Source organism: Dermochelys coriacea, chromosome 6 (assembly GCF_009764565.3).
Source record: "Dermochelys coriacea isolate rDerCor1 chromosome 6, rDerCor1.pri.v4, whole genome shotgun sequence".
Taxonomy (NCBI): Eukaryota; Metazoa; Chordata; order Testudines; family Dermochelyidae; genus Dermochelys; species Dermochelys coriacea.
The window spans coordinates 14025144-14043702 of record NC_050073.1 but is presented as its reverse complement, the minus strand read 5'-3'; the positions used below and the strand labels follow the sequence as shown (position 1 = coordinate 14043702).

The 18559-nt window shown below is 44.0% G+C and overlaps 1 protein-coding gene across 5 annotated transcripts in view; it reads right to left on the bottom strand.

Annotated features, from left to right (window-relative positions):
• Nucleotides 1–4029: 4029 nt before the first annotated feature.
• The window catches only part of PTDSS2 (phosphatidylserine synthase 2), a 68345-nt gene continuing 53815 nt past the window's right edge, over nucleotides 4030–18559 (bottom strand). For 3 of the 5 annotated variants that reach the window (XM_038405534.2, XM_043517905.1, XM_043517906.1), the window contains 3 exons: nucleotides 13743–13888; nucleotides 9344–9529; nucleotides 4030–6560 (listed from right to left, as the gene is read on the bottom strand). In XM_038405534.2, coding sequence (XP_038261462.1) covers nucleotides 6416–6560; nucleotides 9344–9529; nucleotides 13743–13888 — 477 coding nt within the window. In that variant the 3' untranslated portion in view covers nucleotides 4030–6415. Of the gene's footprint in view, nucleotides 6561–9343; nucleotides 9530–12757; nucleotides 13045–13742; nucleotides 13889–18559 lie in introns of those variants that run through there. The other 2 variants (XM_038405540.2, XR_006282458.1) reach the window with 2 other exon arrangements.

Genomic DNA, 18559 nt, shown 5'->3' with positions numbered 1-18559 from the left:
GGGCTAGAGAACCACAGCAACAGCTGGGGCTGGGAAGGGGAAGAATCACAGCTGGACTGGATGTAGATAGCATATCTGCACTCTGGGCCTGATGACTCAGAGCCCTGTATGATCTCTCCCCTGCATGTTCCAGCTGCTGTAGGACAGCCAACAGCCTCCTGGCACGCTGAGGAGACACGTTTGCTTTTTCAACAGACCAGAGGGAAAACCGTTGAATGACTGAATGCACCCCTTTCTGCCCTATCACCTTCACCCCACTCCCACCAGTCAAGCAGGTTGGAGTGAGAGACTGAGTGAAAATTGAGCACAGGTCTCCCCCAGCCACCCCTCTCTTTTTTAGGAGGGGAAGAGGAAGTTTCTTACCAGAATTAAACCTCGTTTACTCACCTCTTCTAAAGTCCTGGAGGGGAGGTGCATTGTTCAGATATAGCACTTCCAAGATCTTCACCCTGAATCCACTCTGCCCCTCGGGAATCTCATTCCTAGCCCATTGCCCCTTGACCTATTAAGTAGGGGTTAGATTTGAAAGCTCAAACTGGAGCTGAGTCAGAGTGGATTGTACCTTGGAGGAGGTGCATGGAGGCCAAACTGAAAGGGGTAGGGTGAAGATAGTGCACTTTGCGGGAGTAGCCTTTCCTCTTCCTGGATGTTCTCAGCATCATCTTACAAGATGCAACATTCTAGGACCATCCTAATGGCTAAGAGCAAAAATAAGCCACACACAGTGATGTCTAATTGGCAACCCTTCGGAATCCTGCCGTTAGTGGTTAGAGCTAAGACAGGGCATCTGTTCGCAGTGGGAACTGACTTCGCCTCGACGCTTACTTTACTTCACCCTTAAGGGGGTGGGAGGCGGGTGGATTACTTACCAAGAGCTCTGTGAGGAAGTAGCGATGAGATCTTTGAATAAAGGTACTACAAGTGCAAGCTCTTTCCTCCACTCCCTCCCCACAGCATAGGAGTGGGATTGTTTGATGTTTTTTAGATCCATGGGGAAAGGCAATTTCTTTCCTCCCCTCACTACATGGCCAGGATGATCACTCATCTGGATCCAGCTTGACGCACTGTAGCCAGGCTTAGGGAATAAACCAAGAGCTTCATCCACAAGCACTCCTCCTGGGCTGAAATTAACCAGAATGGAAGTGCCAAAGCAGCAGGTAGGTTTAAACTAAAAGAACAATGCCTCAGAAAGAGAAGGGAAAGCCTTAGCTCATTTTATACACGGGTTGGTAGCTCTAGGTTCGTAATGTACAAATGAGACAGAGATGAGGCATGCTATGAAACCTCTTGCCAATTAAGTTCACCAATAGTCCAGGAATGTTGGTGTCAGTTATTTAAATTCCCCATGCACCATTAACTCCACATGTTGTCTATCTAGATTGCAAACTCTCTAGGGCACAAACCTGTTTTCCTGCACATCCCTGGCTGGGCACTAAGCTACAAATTAAGCTTTCAGCATAGTGCACAAACTACAATTATTTTTTCAGAGTATATTTTAATGAGAGCATCACTAAAGCAGCATCTATGTCAGTGGCTCTCAAACTCTTTTACTGGTGACCCCTTTCACATACCATAGCAAATATGAGTGTGACCCCCCCTTTATAAATTAAAAACACTTTTTAATATATTTAACACCATTATAAATGCTGGAGGCAAAGCAGGGTTTGGGGTGGAGATTGACAGCTCACAACCCCCCGTGTAATAACCTTGTGACCCCCTGTGGGGTCCCAATTCCCAGTTTGAGAACCCCTAGTCTATGTGTTGTTACCACACATTATCTTGTGTTTACATCAGTATCCTTGGAGGTTTAAGAAGCTTGGAAAGATTAAACCGGCAGTGTATCTATGCCAACTGAAGAATGGGGCACTAGGAGATAGAATGGCACTGCATTTAGTGATACATTCATTATTCAAGTTTAATAAGAGATCTTAATCGGAGAAGAGATCTGGAGAAAGAAGTTACAAAAAAATTCCATTTATAGGTTTCTGGTGATCAGGCCTCAACTCTGCATTGCCGGGGAGGCAACGCACACCAATGAACCTCTCAGCTGGTGCCCAACACGCAGATATTTACAAGAGCCCATTCAGTTATAAGGCATCTAGATTAATGTCTTAGCCAGGTGAGAATTTAATAGTTAAGAGTGAAAAGTGGCACCCCAGCAAGGAAGGTTATCAACCAGGGTTTTCCCCCCGCTGGCACACTTCCCAGGCAAGAGGGATGGACAGACAGTGCAAGAGAAGTGGTTTCTTCGTGGTCATGATGTGTCAGACGCAGATTGAGCTCATTCTCCTTTGGCCACCAGCAAAATAGGGAGCTGCAACTTGCTGAGAATAAGGAGCAAGTTCAAGGAGTAGATGGTAAGGCCAGAAGGGACCATTTATGTCTAATCTGGCCTCCTGTACATCAGGCCATGGAATTTCACCTAGTTATGCCTGTATTGAGTGAATTTATTTGACTAAAGCGTATCTTCCAGAAAGAAGTCCAAGTCTTGATTTGAAGGATTCGAGAAATGGAGAGTTTCAGAGTAGCAGCCGTGTTAGTCTGTATTCGCAAAAAGAAAAAGGAGGACTTGTGGCACCTTAGAGACTAACAAATTTATTTGAGCATTAGCTTTCGTGAGCTACAGCTCACTTCATCGGATGCGTTCAGTGCATTCCACTGAATGCATCCGATGAAGTGAGCTGTAGCTCACGAAAGCTTATGCTCAAATAAATTTGTTAGTCTCTAAGGTACCACAAGTCCTCCTTTTTTTTTTTTGAGAAATGGAGAATCCACCATTGTTCCACCGTTAATCACGCTCACCGTTAAAAGCTTCAGGCGCAATGTGAAGGTGTCTATGAGCCTTCTGACAGAATTCAGTGGCTATAACCCTGGGAAAGAGGGAAATATTAGGCACTGAACCGCTGAGGGGAAACCACAGAGAGAATGGAGGTGTCAAAAGATCTTTAAGAGCTGTGGAGTTCCAACAGCCCCATGTTGAGAAGCCAAAAGCCAGCAATGAGAATGCTGGCAGATGGTCTCTCTAGAGGAAGCTGTCTGCAAGGTTTGATGTTTCACAAATAGCCAGAGTCCCACAGGTAGGTAGTCCACATAGATGTGGTCTGGGGGGAGGAGAAGCAGCCCCCATACTTCTATTTTTCTAGTTGTGAATAGGAGTCTTGGCAGTACTACCAGGTAATCACCATCTCCCAGCTGGCACATGACTTAACAACACTAACATGGGCTGAACATGTTGGGTGGGTGAGAAAAACCTTGCTGTTATTTATGCTGCATTCTTTCCCTTCTGGAGACAGCAGCTCAACCTAGATACCTAATTTCCAGGACAAATCTCAGTGCATTATTAGACCAGGCAAAACGAAGGTTCTCGGAAAGCTAATAGAGTTGTACAAGGGACCATCAGACTAAGGTGAGAAGATATGGGATAAAACAGGGATGTACAAGGCAGAGGAGGTAGATACTTTCCCTTCATATCTCCATAGGGGCAAACAACCTTCCTTATTTCATGTCCCACTTACCTTTAGTGGACTTCTCAGGGCCTAGCAGCTCTCCTTCGCTCCACATACCAGCTCCTTTGAAATCTTGCATGCTTTTAGGGCATAGCCCTTAGACAGTGGTGCATGGAAGCATACATTATAAGGGACTCCTAAAAACAAGTTAGACTTCAATGGCCAGATCTCACCAGCAATGCAAAACATCCACACAAGGGAAGCAATAAGAACACGACATAATTTTAGTAAGTTTAGAATAACCCAAGTTGTTTCACTTTATGATTAAGATCTTTTAATTCAGAGCCATTTCATTCGAAGTTAGTTACCTTTTAGGGAAGGGGAGGGGACTGCCACATGGAAATGTGGCCATGAACATCTAGACAAATTTGTTATGCTACGGGCCACTTGTCCAAAAATCCCGTTACATGCAGTGGCAATCTAATGGTGCTTTCTGCTCACAGGAATGCACAAGGTGTCCTATTAGCCGTGCACCTCCATACCTACAATAGGTAGTGTAAAAGTAAACCACAGACAGGTTGTACCCAAGAATACACCAGCAAATACTTTATTTGTTCAGTTATCCCGCCTGTAACTTTAAAAGCTCCATGTTGAAGTGAACGTAGATAGACACAAATTAGTGTTTTGTCTAGTACACCAGCTTTGGAATTAGGAAGTGGGCATTTTCCATAATTCCTTCAAATTTGCATATCAGAGTCCTGGGGGAGGAGGGGAGTAAAATGCCAAGTTCTCCCCATTCCACCTGCCAGAATCATGAAACCGAAATGGGAATGTTTACGCACCCAAAGACAAGTCAGAAAAGGGACAACGGTGTGAACTAGCACAAACAATGAATGAAGAGATACACATCTGAGTCTTGCTCAGCAGGGACCACATTAGCACATGTACATGAGTACTTACCTACTAACAGTCAGCCAACAGTTGATAAGACTGGTATGAATAAATGTGAATGTGTAAAAGTAAAACTTGGGGTGGAAAAAGTTTAAAAATAAAATGATTTGCTCAACTCAGCCTCTGTCCATTTAAGGATTTGTTAACATCTAGTTACACAGCCATAGCATTCATCACCACATTACAGCAGATAAATCCTAAAGCTTAACAGCAGCTGTTTAATGGCTCACAGTAGCACATTATGCTCAACCAAGGAAGAAGTCTCATATGACTCGTCCGACTGATCAACCTCCCCTCAAATTACTGATCATCATCATGAAGGGAAGCCACCATACTCCACTAAGCCTTTGCCCTGAAATTCTGCTTCATTTGTTGAGCTTTTTAGATGCACTCATACTGTAAAATTTTTAATTAAGTTCTATTCTGTTGCACATTGTTTAAAAGTATCTGCGTCACTATCAACAGAAGAGAGACACTGATTTTGCTTACCATTCAAGTATACGCCCAAAATGGGTCAAAGAGTTGTGCTTTGCTGCAGCCAGCAGCTTTGGCTTGCGAGTCTCCAGCTACCGTTGAAAGTTTGGGGTAAAGCAGTTTGGAAATTGAGCTTCTGCTCTGTTTTCGTATTTATATTATTTTCTTCCGTATAAATAAGCTTCTCTCAAAAGTAGTGTATAATATGATTAATAGCCAGATAAGACTGCTGCATTTTTAGAAGAAGTTAGGTTGGTTAAAGTTCTCAATCTGTTACATTACAGAGACCTGCATCTAGGACAATATGGGACAAGTTGATGTTCTACTGCGGCCACTACGTTCTAGGAGCAGTGACATTAGAAATGAACATCAGTTTTCCAATGTTGTTATGAGTCAGTCACTGGCAAGAATGCTAGCTAGCCTGGACAGCAGTTCTCTCTCATTACTCAGGATAGGGCTATAAGTGATCGTCAACCCTATTCTTTCATCAGCTAGGACAGCAAAGCGTTTAGTGTCTATTGTGCAAGTGGCCAGCAGAACGTACATTTTCCAGTTGGTTTACGGTTGCTAAAAGCTCAGACCTAGCACTGGGAGGAATAGGACAACTCTGAAGGATGGCAGAACTTGACCTGCCTTTAAAGCCGAAGCAAAGAATGCAGCCGTCTTGGCAAGCAAAGAAAAATAATGCTGTAAGTATAAGGCAAATAACTTAAGATCTTGATGGAATTAACTTCCAGTTTTCTGTTTGTAATACACTTTACTCCATTAGGCAATGGAGGTTAACTTTCTGATCTAAACTTCAATTATGTTGAGAGATGACCTGGATAAAAATGAACCAAAAGGAGAGGTTTTCTGAATAATCAGTGCTATGATCTACTATGAAACAGTCATAGGTTGCACCCTGGTAATGTAAATCAGCTTTGAGAAAGACAGCAAACCCCAGCATTGTAGGGAATGTAACAATTGTGTGCTGTATTATATGCTGTGCAAGTTATGCAATTTGTTCACACGTTCCAGTCACATCACTAAGTTTATCTTGCTGCAGTTCTGTCCCTGAACTTCTGCTAATAGGTGGATGAAACCAACATTACATTATTACTTCACAGCTCAAGGTAGTTTCAGCAGAAATACAAAATTGTTCAGTGCCATGTATATTTAGTCCATAAAATGGGTGTTCCTAATGGCCCACCAAACAGTGTCAAAACTGAAATATCAGGGTCACTGGAAATAGGATCACTGGATTCCCTTTGCATTGAAATTTAAAACTCCACATAATTGTTGATTTTGCAAGGAACAGACACATTTATAAAAACACACACACGCAAAGATCCTTTCTTTTTCAGTAGTGTAGGTTCTGACTTCTGTCTATTGTAGTTTCTTTCTCCAACTTTAACTCGAAGGGGGTCATAGTGACATCTTTTCCCAGAAGATTTTCAGACATGGGTAAACAATGAAAGTTTTCTAGGTAGAATAAGGTTGAGAGTCAAGTCAAACAAGCTGACTTTTATCGGTTACTCTCTTAGCCCTTAGTCTGTTGCTTGAGTTCAAAGTTTTCTTTCCCTCAGTTTGTTCCCGTTTTGTTCATCTGGTACTGGAGAATGTCCATCACCATTGCTTAAGCATTTGTCCTTTTCATATTTGTGCTCTTGCTGTTGTCTTCTTATCTCCTTACACCGCAAGGTAATGTCACTAAAAACAAAACTAGATTGTTAGTACTGACTTAAACAAGCATTTCCGTTTAGATTTACAATAAAAACAATTGGACAAATATATCCTGGTGTCATTATGACAGGGATAATTTGGCTCATTCTGATTAATGCTACAGCACTAAGTTTGTAAGGACTTCTTTTATCTTGTAAGGAAGGGTACGGATTCAGTTGATGAAAAAAGTTTATTTACATTTAGTGCTAGTACTTACAAATAGTTACCACCATGCCCAGAAGTATAATGAACACAGGCTGTATTCTGCACAAGTGTAGCGGGGAGCTGCCATGCAGGACCTGATCCATAGGCTGGCCTCTTTCCTTTGACCACACCCGTTGACTGATTATAGAAGAGGAAGGCACATCTTCTATTTCTTCACACAGAGGTATTGTCACACTTGAGCAGTGTCCAAACTGAGCGTGCATATTTAGATTGTATGTCAGGAAATTAGAGAAAAAACTCAACCTGGAAAACAGCAATGTAGCACACTTCTAACAACTAAGGGTGCGAGTCCGTCACAGAGGTCACAGAAATCATGGATTCCATGACTTCCGTGACTTCTGCAGCGACCAGAGCTGGTGCAGGGGCTGCCCAGCTCAGGCAGCCCCTGGGCCAGCAGCAGCAGTTTGGGTGTGTGGGAGGGGGCTCAGGGCTGGGGGGGCACTTACCTTGGGGTGGGGGGCTTCCTGGCTCCCACAGGCATGGCCCTGCAGCTCCTAGGCAGCAGAGGTGCTGGGGAGAGGGGCCACGCATGGCAGCCTCCATGCCGCCCATGACCGCAGGCCCTGCCCCTGCAGCTCCCATTGGCTGCAATTCCCGGCCAACAGGAGCTGTGGCAGCCGGCTCTTGTGGCAGGAGCAGCAGAGCCCCTGCCCTGGCACCTCCACCACCTAGGAGCTGCAGGGATGCAGAGCCAGGTAGGAAGCCCCTGCCAGCCCCAGCAGAGGTCCACACCAGTCTCCCTGACCCACCCTCCTCACCACCAGCAGGGTTCCCAGGTCAGCATCTGCAGCACCCCCAGAGCGCCTTCAGCCTGCCACCCACATTTTAGTCATGGTGGTATTTTTAGTAAAAGCGATGGATGGGTCACAGGCCCATGATGTCACGGGCCTGTGAATTTTTGTTTACTGCCCATGACCTGTCCATGACTTTTACTAAAAATACCAGTGACTAAAACGTAGCCCTACTTATAACTCATATTTACCTTTGGTCCTCTCACTCTTGGTCTATTTAACTCTTTGACCTTTGTTACCATCTTCATTTCCCCTGACAGAGCACTATACCAGGAGGGCAATTGGAGTTATGCATCTTCAGCTGTTTATTTCCCAAGTGACAATACTAGGGCTAGTCCCATGGAGAAAATACATGCCATGCATTTGTCCCCAGACAACATGCAGGAAAACTGTTTGCCAGGCACACACAATAACGCTTCCTATTTGGCTGCCGGAAGTGCTTGTGAACTAGTCTCTCCTCTGTATTAAGATATTTTAGCAGGGAGAAGAGAGTTCCTGCTCCTGTGGTAGATGCTCAGGGAAGTGCACATCACGATCGCAATCAGTTCAGCTTGGGTTACCTTCTGCACTCTAGTGAGAACAATGTAACCTTTTGAAAGGGGCCCTGCCATCTAGGCAAGTGGCCAAGAGCATATAAAATCAATAGATCATGCATATGCACCTGCTGTGGTTGTCAAAGATGTATGTTTATCATCTTGGAAACGTTACATCTCCCACCCACCATCTCTACAACAACTACATTCCCGCTATGGTACATACAATATATTTTGCATCTGTTGCACGTATGTACATGCAGTCTGGGTAAATCTTGCGCATTAACTACTGGAGTTTTTCATCCAGATTGAGATTGTACTTTTAAAACTAATCCCCTACTTTCAGTAGTTTATTCAGAAATCTTCTCAAATTATTTTCGGGCTGAAATGTCCAATGGTTGGTCACCATACAGCATTATTAATTATTATTATGAAGCTGCAACAAAAATCATGAGCCATTTTTGCATTTTGACAGTGAGGGCCTCATCACTTAGATTTCAGACAATATTTGCACTCTGATCATTCAAATGAGGCTTTGAAAATAATTCCAATTTGGCATGTATGTAGCCTTAAAAGACAGTGTCAGAAAGTAACTTTAGAAACAGAGCTAGATGGTCTAAAAACATAGGCCAAAATTTTCACAAGTCACCAGTGAATTTGGTGCCTAACTTGAGAAAAGTCTTAATGAGGCCTGATTTTTAGAGAGGGTTACTCAGTACTTTCTGAAAACTGGTCTTCTTTAAAGGGGGTCTCAAATTGGGCACCCAAAATCCCTAATGACTTATGACAGCTGTGGCCATGGCATACTGAGCATCTGATGTATACAGTTGGTCTTTCCTTCAAAAGTATACACCACTGTGTGAGGGTCACAGACTAGCTTTCAGATTTCTGGTTAAGTTCTTTAAAACAAGTAGTTATAAGTTGGTTGTCAGGATTCTGGTTACATTTATATTTAAATTATACTAAACAGAGTCAAGCATTGTGGATATTATGTGTTGAAGACTACCTAATCAAGTCTCCCAAACAGACTTAAAATTGTATACCTTCAATAGGCTGTTGGTGAGATGCGTTTCCCCTGGAAACTCAAAATTCTATAGAGTTTTTAAAAGATACACTTTGAAAGTCGTTGTTCTACAATAAGCGACTGTTCACATGGGCTGGCTAAGCCTGGCCTTGGTGCACCGGTGCTCATTGGAATCTGAGTGCTATCACCTTTACTTACCGAATAAAAAAGCGCCATATTGTCCAGGTGAGCACAAGTATGATTCCAAGGATCCAGCACTGGGTAATGTAGAAAGGAAGGGACAGCATTAGGGTGTAAGGGTCGTACTTCACAACAATCAGAAACTCTGTGACTGTGATAGCAGCAACTAGCCAGGCCTGTTGACCCAACTTCTTATTGAACTTCCTGAAACAGACACATTAAGTGATTAGTATTTTAGTAGCAAACTATTCCAAGTACCATGCTTTGGAAGGCAGATGTCCACACTTCACCTAGCTCAGCCAACAATTCTCTGTATTCACTTTCTACTGTATACATTCTTTCAAAACAAAACATTCTGTGTTCACTCACCAACATGCTCCCTCTCTTTGCTCAGTCCTCCCCTGGTCTTCCATTCTGAGTGCATCCCAAGCTGCTACGTGAAACACAACTATGGGGAGCACAGCACAGAGAGTGACAGAGCTACTGGGGCAAGGTGGAGGGGATGGGGAGCAGCATGGCAGAGACCGGGAACTAGAAAGCTATGTAAGGGTAGGGGAATGAACATGTCAGGGTAACTATGATGCTTCCTTCCCAGTTCTTTTAAAATCCAATAGAAAAAAAAGAGTACTTGTGGCACCTTAAAGACTAACAAATTTATTTGAGCTTAAGCTTTCGTGAGCTACAGCTCACTTCATCGTAATGCATCCGATGAAGTGAGCTGTAGCTCACTAAAGCTTATGCTCAAATAAATTTGTTAGTCTCTAAGGTGCCACAAGTATTCTTTTTGCGAATACAGACTAACATGGCTGCTACTCTGAAACCTTAAAACAATAGATACACCTGCCTTGAGAATTTCTAGCTTGCTCATGACATCTGCGCTAGAGCCTCTAACCTGCTGGGGCTCAGCTGGAGCACCAAACATATGTCAAAAAGGACAAGGTTCAGAGGCCACCCACAATACGTTGGGACAGTCTCTGCCAGGCTGTGGAAAAGGAGCAGAAGTCACCCATAAAATCCCTCACAGGGGCTTCCCCCAGCTCAATGTGTGCAGGGCTGATGCAAGTCTCCTACGCCTCCCTCCTGCAGCTCCTGGTGTAAGTGGTGTGTGATGAGCAGGGGACTGAACTCTTGCTATCTGCAGCTGGTGTATGGTCCCTTGGGGCCATACCCAGCTACTGCAAGCTAGAATACATCTAGGATGCTCTAACCTGTGCTGGGGCAGAGAACTTGGGAGCCACCATTGGATGTTTATTCTCAGCTTCCCTTTTTCCTTCTCCTGGGCTGCAGGTGGTGGCTCTATAGGGGAAGGGATCCATCCTTGAACAGCTTACCCCTTGGCTCAGGTAAATCCCCTCAAAACCATCATGCTCCCTTGGCTCCCACTGCCTGGCAGGAAAGCAGGCAATGAAGCAACCAGAGCTATTCACTTCTCTCCCCTACAATGCAACCAGGGAGCTGCTGAACAGCTGTAGCAGGAAATGGACAGAAGTCTCTCAGCATTACCTGCTCAGAACAGCAGCCCCAGGAGCAGCTCTGTAGAAGCAGCAGGGGAGATGGTGCCTTCTAGTGCCTCCCCCATTGCAGAACTGCATGACACAGCTCAGGAACACATCCACTCATAATCAAATACACATTTTTCTTAAGCATGTGGCCCTAGAGAGCCACGTGTTTGACACCATTGCTCTATCTCAAGTTAGACAGAATGGTCTGGGTATTCTGGGGAAAACAAAATAGGGTACATGGAGCATAAATTGCTGTCTGATGCAGATGGAGTCAGAGAGACATACTCCAATTTAAAAAAAAGACTCCTGGCTCTAGAACAAGGGATAGTTGGAGCCTCATTACAAGGTATTGTCTGGTGTGACTAGGATTAAAATAGGCTAAAATGGAAATACAGACTGACAAATGGAGAGAGAGAAACCAAAAATATTTCAAAAACCTTGTTTTGACCTACACCTATTGAGGAGAATAGGCCAGCAAAGCAGAAAGCTGGCTATTTTCAAGTGCCTTGATTATAAAGCCATTCCTTGAGGAACCCTGCTTGTGGGAGAACTAAGGAAGGAGAACTAAGAGTCCCAGGTGACCACTGATGAAAGGGCCATACTCAGACTGAGAATGTTGAAGGAACACAAGCTAGTTACGGGCTCTTCGTTTGGGAAAGAATTTTAAAGGAAGTCACTCTTCCGCTCGAGGACCAAAGTATAAAGCCCATGGCTTTATTCCAGGCTTTCTGAAAAAGGCTTGATACCAGAAACAGGAAGATACAGAGAGAGCGTAACTCCAGATGCCATGCACCTAGTAGTTAAGTCTACTGCACCGGAGGATTCTTTAAGGAAGAATCCTCCTGGATTCAGAGCTTTTCTGCTCTTAACTGTGGGAACACACCAATTTTGATGGGACAAGTGGGATATCAGAATGACAAAAGCCTCAGAGCAACAAAACTAAGTCTCACGGCCCATTAATGTAAATTTTAGATGCTCTATGAGGAGGACCAGAAAGTTCTAACCACTCTGGATCTAAAATGGTTGAAAAGACCACAAATGACCCTGAATCAGGAGAGAAGATGAATGTCTTAGTTTAGAGCTTCATTGCTTCCTATACTGAATACTGTAGGATTACAGAAGCTGGTTAAATCTTTGGCTGGCTCTGCAACAGTTTTATCACCCAGGAATAAGGCATCCTGACTCTGATTCAGGCATCAGGTGGTGAATACAATATCCTAGGTTTTATCCCTTTTTAAAGATTTGAGAGGCCACAACAGTTTTCAAATGGAACAGACTGGATGTGTTTCGAGTGTACCTAGGGAGTAAGTATCCAGAACACCCTGCTCTTCACCAATAGCTTCTTCTTCTTACAATTCAAAATTGGAAGAGTCCATCAATAGGGTTCTTGACTCAAGGTGATTTGGAGTGGTAAACACCAAGACAGGTGGTGAAAAAAGGAGTAGAATGTCATCCATCTCTCATGTGATGGTATAGGAAGCACGAAGGAACCACAATCAGACCAAGCAGACAGAGGATATTAATGAGATACCAGTGGCATTAGATTCCACAGCCTTCCATAAAAGACCTACGGAAGTTAGGTCTGCTGATGAATCAGAAAAACTGAATCTCAAATGTGCTGATGGCAGTCACCTTATCTACCAAGAGAAACAAAATAGCAGCTAATGATGGTGGTGGTGACATGGTACTTGAGTTGAGTTTGTCTGGTCACTAGATGAATTCCTCATTTTTGTGACTCAATTTGCTAAAAGAATGCGATTCAGCATGTTGCCAATGAAACTACTGACTGATTCTCTAGTCTCAATGTTATGCCATGTGGTTGAACAGAGGGCAAAGGAGTTGCTTTTTCAACTCAAACACAGGGACCAGATGATGGGGTGTGCTGCTAAGGAGAGGAGCTCATCAATAAGAGGTAGAGACCTTGTCTTACCTTTGAAATGGGAGGCACGTCTCAAACCAGTAAATCCAACACCAGAGGGCAGGGGACCCCCTGTTACCGCTGAATGTCCTTGTATCCAACTAAATAATCTGGACTGACCCTTCTTTTCAGTTCTGAGAGTCAAAGCCTTGCAAGTGAAACTGATCTTCGGAGTGTTGAAACCCTAAATTCTGAACAGACACTTTTTGTGTTGGTCAGTGACAGACAACGAGCATCCCTTGAAACCAGAGGTAGGGTCAGCCTTAAGAAGCGTGGTCAGCCAATTTGTGACATTACCACTGTAAATTAACAGAAAAACTGAACTTGAGAACTAAGCATTCTCAGATCTTACAGTCTGCAGAAACAATAAAAGCAGCAAGGACAAATACGATGCTGAAATAGGAGTAATCGGACAGGTAACTAGTACATGCACTGTTGTGGGGAAGGGCGGTCTTTGCCCTAAAATGCATCACTAGAGGGTCCTCTAATTTGCAAGATGGTGCCGCAAAAGCTCCAGAGGACCAGAAAAGTGTTGGAAAATAGCTCAAGAAAGAAGCACCTTTAAGAAAAAGAGTTTAAGGCTGGACCATGCAGTCCTTAAAAGCTAAGTCTAAGGACTGTAGCACCAGGCTTGTAAATGTGAAAGTGGAGTTCAGTGCTGCCTCGCACAAACAAAACAAGTGTTCCAGGTAATTCAAATGTTTATAGAACATTTTCAAAGAATATGGTAACTTTGTTCAAGAAAAACTGAAATTTAATATTGCGTATGTAAAATGGTCTATACGGACACCAGTTATCTACCACATGAAGCCTACAAGAGGGGATATGTTTAACACTCAAGGTAAACAGTGGAAAACAAAGCATGTGCTCAGAGCGGAAGGCTTCTTTGCCCCAGTAGATTGATCCACTTCTACGCTACTTGCACCAAGAAGCTGCAGCAAGGCTAAAAAGAAAACAATTGAAGCTTGACACTGCACAGACAAAAGGACTGGCTTACGGGTCATCCATGAAGTCGTAGATCTCCCTCATGCCCACACCTCCAACATTGACAAAGAAGACAAGTCGTAACAGGACCAAGTAGTGTTCGGGTGGCATCCACAGGACAAACTTCAAGTAAAATGTGTTCAGCTCTGCCAATAAAAACTGAGGGAAAAAAAAAAAGGTCATGAATAATTTAATTTAAAAAGGTTCAGTGAGTAAAACCTGGACCACCCCCACCCCCACATTTATTCCTAAAATAGAGAAGTGTACTGAGACTTGTACAGAGAGGGCATCACAAGGAGCAACTAGAAAATATGCCTATCTGCTTGGTATTATGCAGAGCTACCTTCCAGTAACATCTTGAAGTACTGTTGAAAATGCCAGGCAATGACAGTTATACTTAATCTCCAGATTAGCGGAGCCCGGATTTCACCCCTATGGAGGACTATGGCAAAACTCCCATTGACCAACAGGACCAGGACATCGCTCTAAAATTTGGGAGCCTATTAAAGCTAATGGGGGTTGTAGGCCCAGATGAGTATCCCAAGATTAATATTAAGAAGGGTTTGAGGGAGCAGGGGAACAAGCCTCCTCTTCCTGGGAGTTCTTACATATGGCTCATGCGGGGGATAGGGGTGGAGGGTTTGCCAGAAGCAGAGGGACCGAGGAGATGTTCAAGAAGCACTAGCGCTTCCTGCCCTCTTCACCCAGCTAACTTCCTGCAGTTCATCATAATCATGCATAGTGCTTCCTTTACCCCCTTCTCCCATGCGCTCACACACACACACACCCCTGAGGCAACGCCCCACCTGGACCCTTCCAAACTCAGCAGCACTGACTCAATCAGCAGGTCTTTATAGTCTCAGTCCCCATGCCTTCTCTAGAGGGCTGCCAGGAGTAAACAGGCTTCCTCAGCTTCCTTTGCTCTCCCATTCTATGGACAAGCTTGGTTAAAGCTTGAGCTAAAGTTATTGCCACTGGTTCCACAACATCCTACTCCGTCCCAGCGCTCATGCTATGCCCTCCATCAAGATATGAGGACCTGTCACATGCCATAAGAACATTAAAGGGTTCTATGGGAGGCTGCATGGAAACTATTAAGAATATTTTTAAAAAACGGATGTTCTTGTACAGCATATGGTGAGGCACCAATAAAGTGGGGCAATAACTGTAACTCTATTTTTAACCAAGTTTATCTTGTGATTTATATAGTTTTAGAACTATCACTAATGAATCCTAAAAGCATAAAATGTTGTTCTTCCAATGGCCACTGAAGAAGATGATTATAGATACACATAAAATACCAGGAAACATAAGCAACAGATCCCGTTTTGGGCACTAATTACACAAGTGTCACTGACAAGGTCTCACTGAGCAGCAGCAGTTAAATATTTACTTAAAAACATGAGTTTGTAGATGAACTGAAGTTTAAAGTGACAGAAAGAACCCCTACAGGGGGATCCACTTCAGTTATGGTTATTATGGTAGACTGAGTTGAAAGATGTTTCTTGCTCCAAAGATTATATAATGAAAAATATTAGCAAGTAATGATTAAATCTGAGGTATATCTGCTAGATGAAGCATCACAAATCAGATGCAAACTGTTTTTGCCAAGAGAATCACTATGACTTGAGTTTGCCCCAGGCTAACATGAACTTGACAGCTTCTTCAGGTTTAGCAATAGGCACGGCCAACTTTTTATTGTGCATGAAAGTTACTTTCGTATTGGGTGCCAGACCTCTTTATAGATATGCAGAATGTATTATTAATAGTGGTGTTTACTTCAACTCCCATAAAAAAATTGTATCAAAGTGAGCAAATCCATTGTGGCAAATGAATCTAACATACAAGATGAATTTTATATAACAAAGTTTGGTGGTCTGAATTTTTATTCAAATCGACTATCATCTATGTGTTTGCAAAGTGCCTATCATATGTTGTAGGTGCTCCCACAAATTGTTAATTACAGGTAATACATTACTTGCTCCAAAAAGGATAGTTTCACAAACCTACCATTTGTCTTCTCCAATAAAAGAGTGAATTTAGAATACATAATCTAAGATGCCCCACAAAGCAAATTGGATTAGAAAAATTTGCTAGGCAACCCTTAAAATCATAGAATCATAGAATATCAGGGTTGGAAGGGACCCCAGAAGGTCATCTAGTCCAACCCCCTGCTCAAAGCAGGACCAAGTCCCAGTTAAATCATCCCAGCCAGGGCTTTGTCAAGCCTGACCTTAAAAACCTCTAAGGAAGGAGATTCTACCACCTCCCTAGGTAACGCATTCCAGTGTTTCACCACCCTCTTAGTGAAAAAGTTTTTCCTAATATCCAATCTAAACCTCCCCCATTGCAACTTGAGACCATTACTCCTCGTTCTGTCATCTGCTACCATTGAGAACAGTCTAGAGCCATCCTCTTTGAAACCCCCTTTCAGGTAGTTGAAAGCAGCTATCAAATCCCCCCTCATTCTTCTCTTCTGCAGACTAAACAATCCCAGCTCCCTCAGCCTCTCCTCATAAGTCATGTGCTCTAGACCCCTAATCATTTTCGTTGCCCTTCGTTGTACTCTTTCCAATTTATCCACATCCTTCCTGTAGTGTGGGGCCCAAAATTGGACACAGTACTCCAGATGAGGCCTCACCAGTGTCGAATAGAGGGGAACGATCACGTCCCTCGATCTGCTCGCTATGCCCCTACTTATACATCCCAAAATGCCATTGGCCTTCTTGGCAACAAGGGCACACTGCTGACTCATATCCAGCTTCTCGTCCACTGTCACCCCTAGGTCCTTTTCCGCAGAACTGCTGCCGAGCCATTCGGTCCCTAGTCTGTAGCGGTGCATTGGATTCTTCCATCCTAAGTGCAGGACCCTGCACTTATCCTTATTGAACCTCATTAGATTTCTTTTGGCCCAATCCTCCAATTTGTCTAGGTCCTTCTGTATCCTATCCCTCCCCTCCAGCGTATCTACCACTCCTCCCAGTTTAGTATCATCCGCAAATTTGCTGAGAGTGCAATCCACACCATCCTCCAGATCATTTATGAAGATATTGAACAAAACGGGCCCCAGGACCGACCCCTGGGGCACTCCACTTGACACCGGCTGCCAACTAGACATGGAGCCATTGATCACTACCCGTTGAGCCCGACAATCTAGCCAGCTTTCTACCCACCTTATAGTGCATTCATCCAGCCCATACTTCCTTAACTTGCTGACAAGAATGCTGTGGGAGACCGTGTCAAAAGCTTTGCTAAAGTCAAGAAACAATACATCCACTGCTTTCCCTTCATCCACAGAACCAGTAATCTCATCATAAAAGGCGATTAGATTAGTCAGGCATGACCTTCCCTTGGTGAATCCATGCTGCCTGTTCCTGATCACTTTCCTCTCCTCTAAGTGCTTCAGGATTGATTCTTTGAGGACCTGCTCCATGATTTTTCCAGGGACTGAGGTGAGGCTGACCGGCCTGTAGTTCCCAGGATCCTCCTTCTTCCCTTTTTTAAAGATGGGCACTACATTAGCCTTTTTCCAGTCATCCGGGACTTCCCCCGTTCGCCACGAGTTTTCAAAGATAATGGCCAAGGGCTCTGCAATCACAGCCGCCAATTCCTTCAGCACTCTCGGATGCAATTCGTCCGGCCCCATGGACTTGTGCACGTCCAGCTTTTCTAAATAGTCCCTAACCACCTCTATCTCTACAGAGGGCTGGCCATCTCTTCCCCATTTTGTGTTGCCCAGCACAGCAGTCTGGGAGCTGACCTTGTTAGTGAAAACAGAGGCAAAAAAAGCATTGAGTACATTAGCTTTTTCCACATCCTCTGTCACTAGCTTGCCTCCCTCATTCAGTAAGGGGCCCACACTTTCCTTGGCTTTCTTCTTGTTGCCAACATACCTGAAGAAACCCTTCTTGTTACTCTTGACATCTCTTGCTAGCTGCAGCTCCAGGTGCGATTTGGCCCTCCTGATATCTTTCCTACATGCCCGAGCAATATTTTTATACTCTTCCCTGGTCATATGTCCAACCTTCCACTTCTTGTAAGCTTCTTTTTTATGTTTAAGATCCGCTAGGATTTCACCATTAAGCCAAGCTGGTCGCCTGCCATATTTACTATTCTTTCGACTCATCGGGATGGTTTGTCCCTGTAACCTCAACAGGGATTCCTTGAAATACAGCCAGCTCTCCTGGACTCCCTTCCCTTTCATGTTAGTCCCCCAGGGGATCCTGGCCATCTGTTCCCTGAGGGAGTCAAAGTCTGCTTTCCTGAAGTCCAGGGTCCGTATCCTGCTGCTTACCTTTCTTCCCTGCGTCAGGATCCTGAACTCAACCAACTCATGGTCACTGCCTCCCAGATTCCCATCCACTTTTGCTTCCCCCACTAATTCTACCCGGTTTGTGAGCAGCAGGTCAAGAAAAGCGCTCCCCCTAGTTGGCTCCCCTAGCACTTGCACCAGGAAATTGTCCCCTACGCTTTCCAAAAACTTCCTGGATTGTCTATGCACCGCTGTATTGCTCTCCCAGCAGATATCAGGAAAATTAAAGTCACCCATGAGAATCAGGGCATGCGATCTAGTAGCTTCCGTGAGTTGCCGGAAGAAAGCCTCATCCACCTCATCCCCCTGGTCCGGTGGTCTATAGCAGACTCCCACCATGACATCACTCTTGTTGCACACACTTCTAAACTTAATCCAGAGACACTCAGGTTTTTCCACAGTTTCGTACCGGATAAATAAATAAATAAATAATAAATAATAATAATAAATAAAAATGCCATCAGATTTTCATAGCAATCATTCATCCTCTGCTAATTTACAGAGTGATTAAGCAGCTG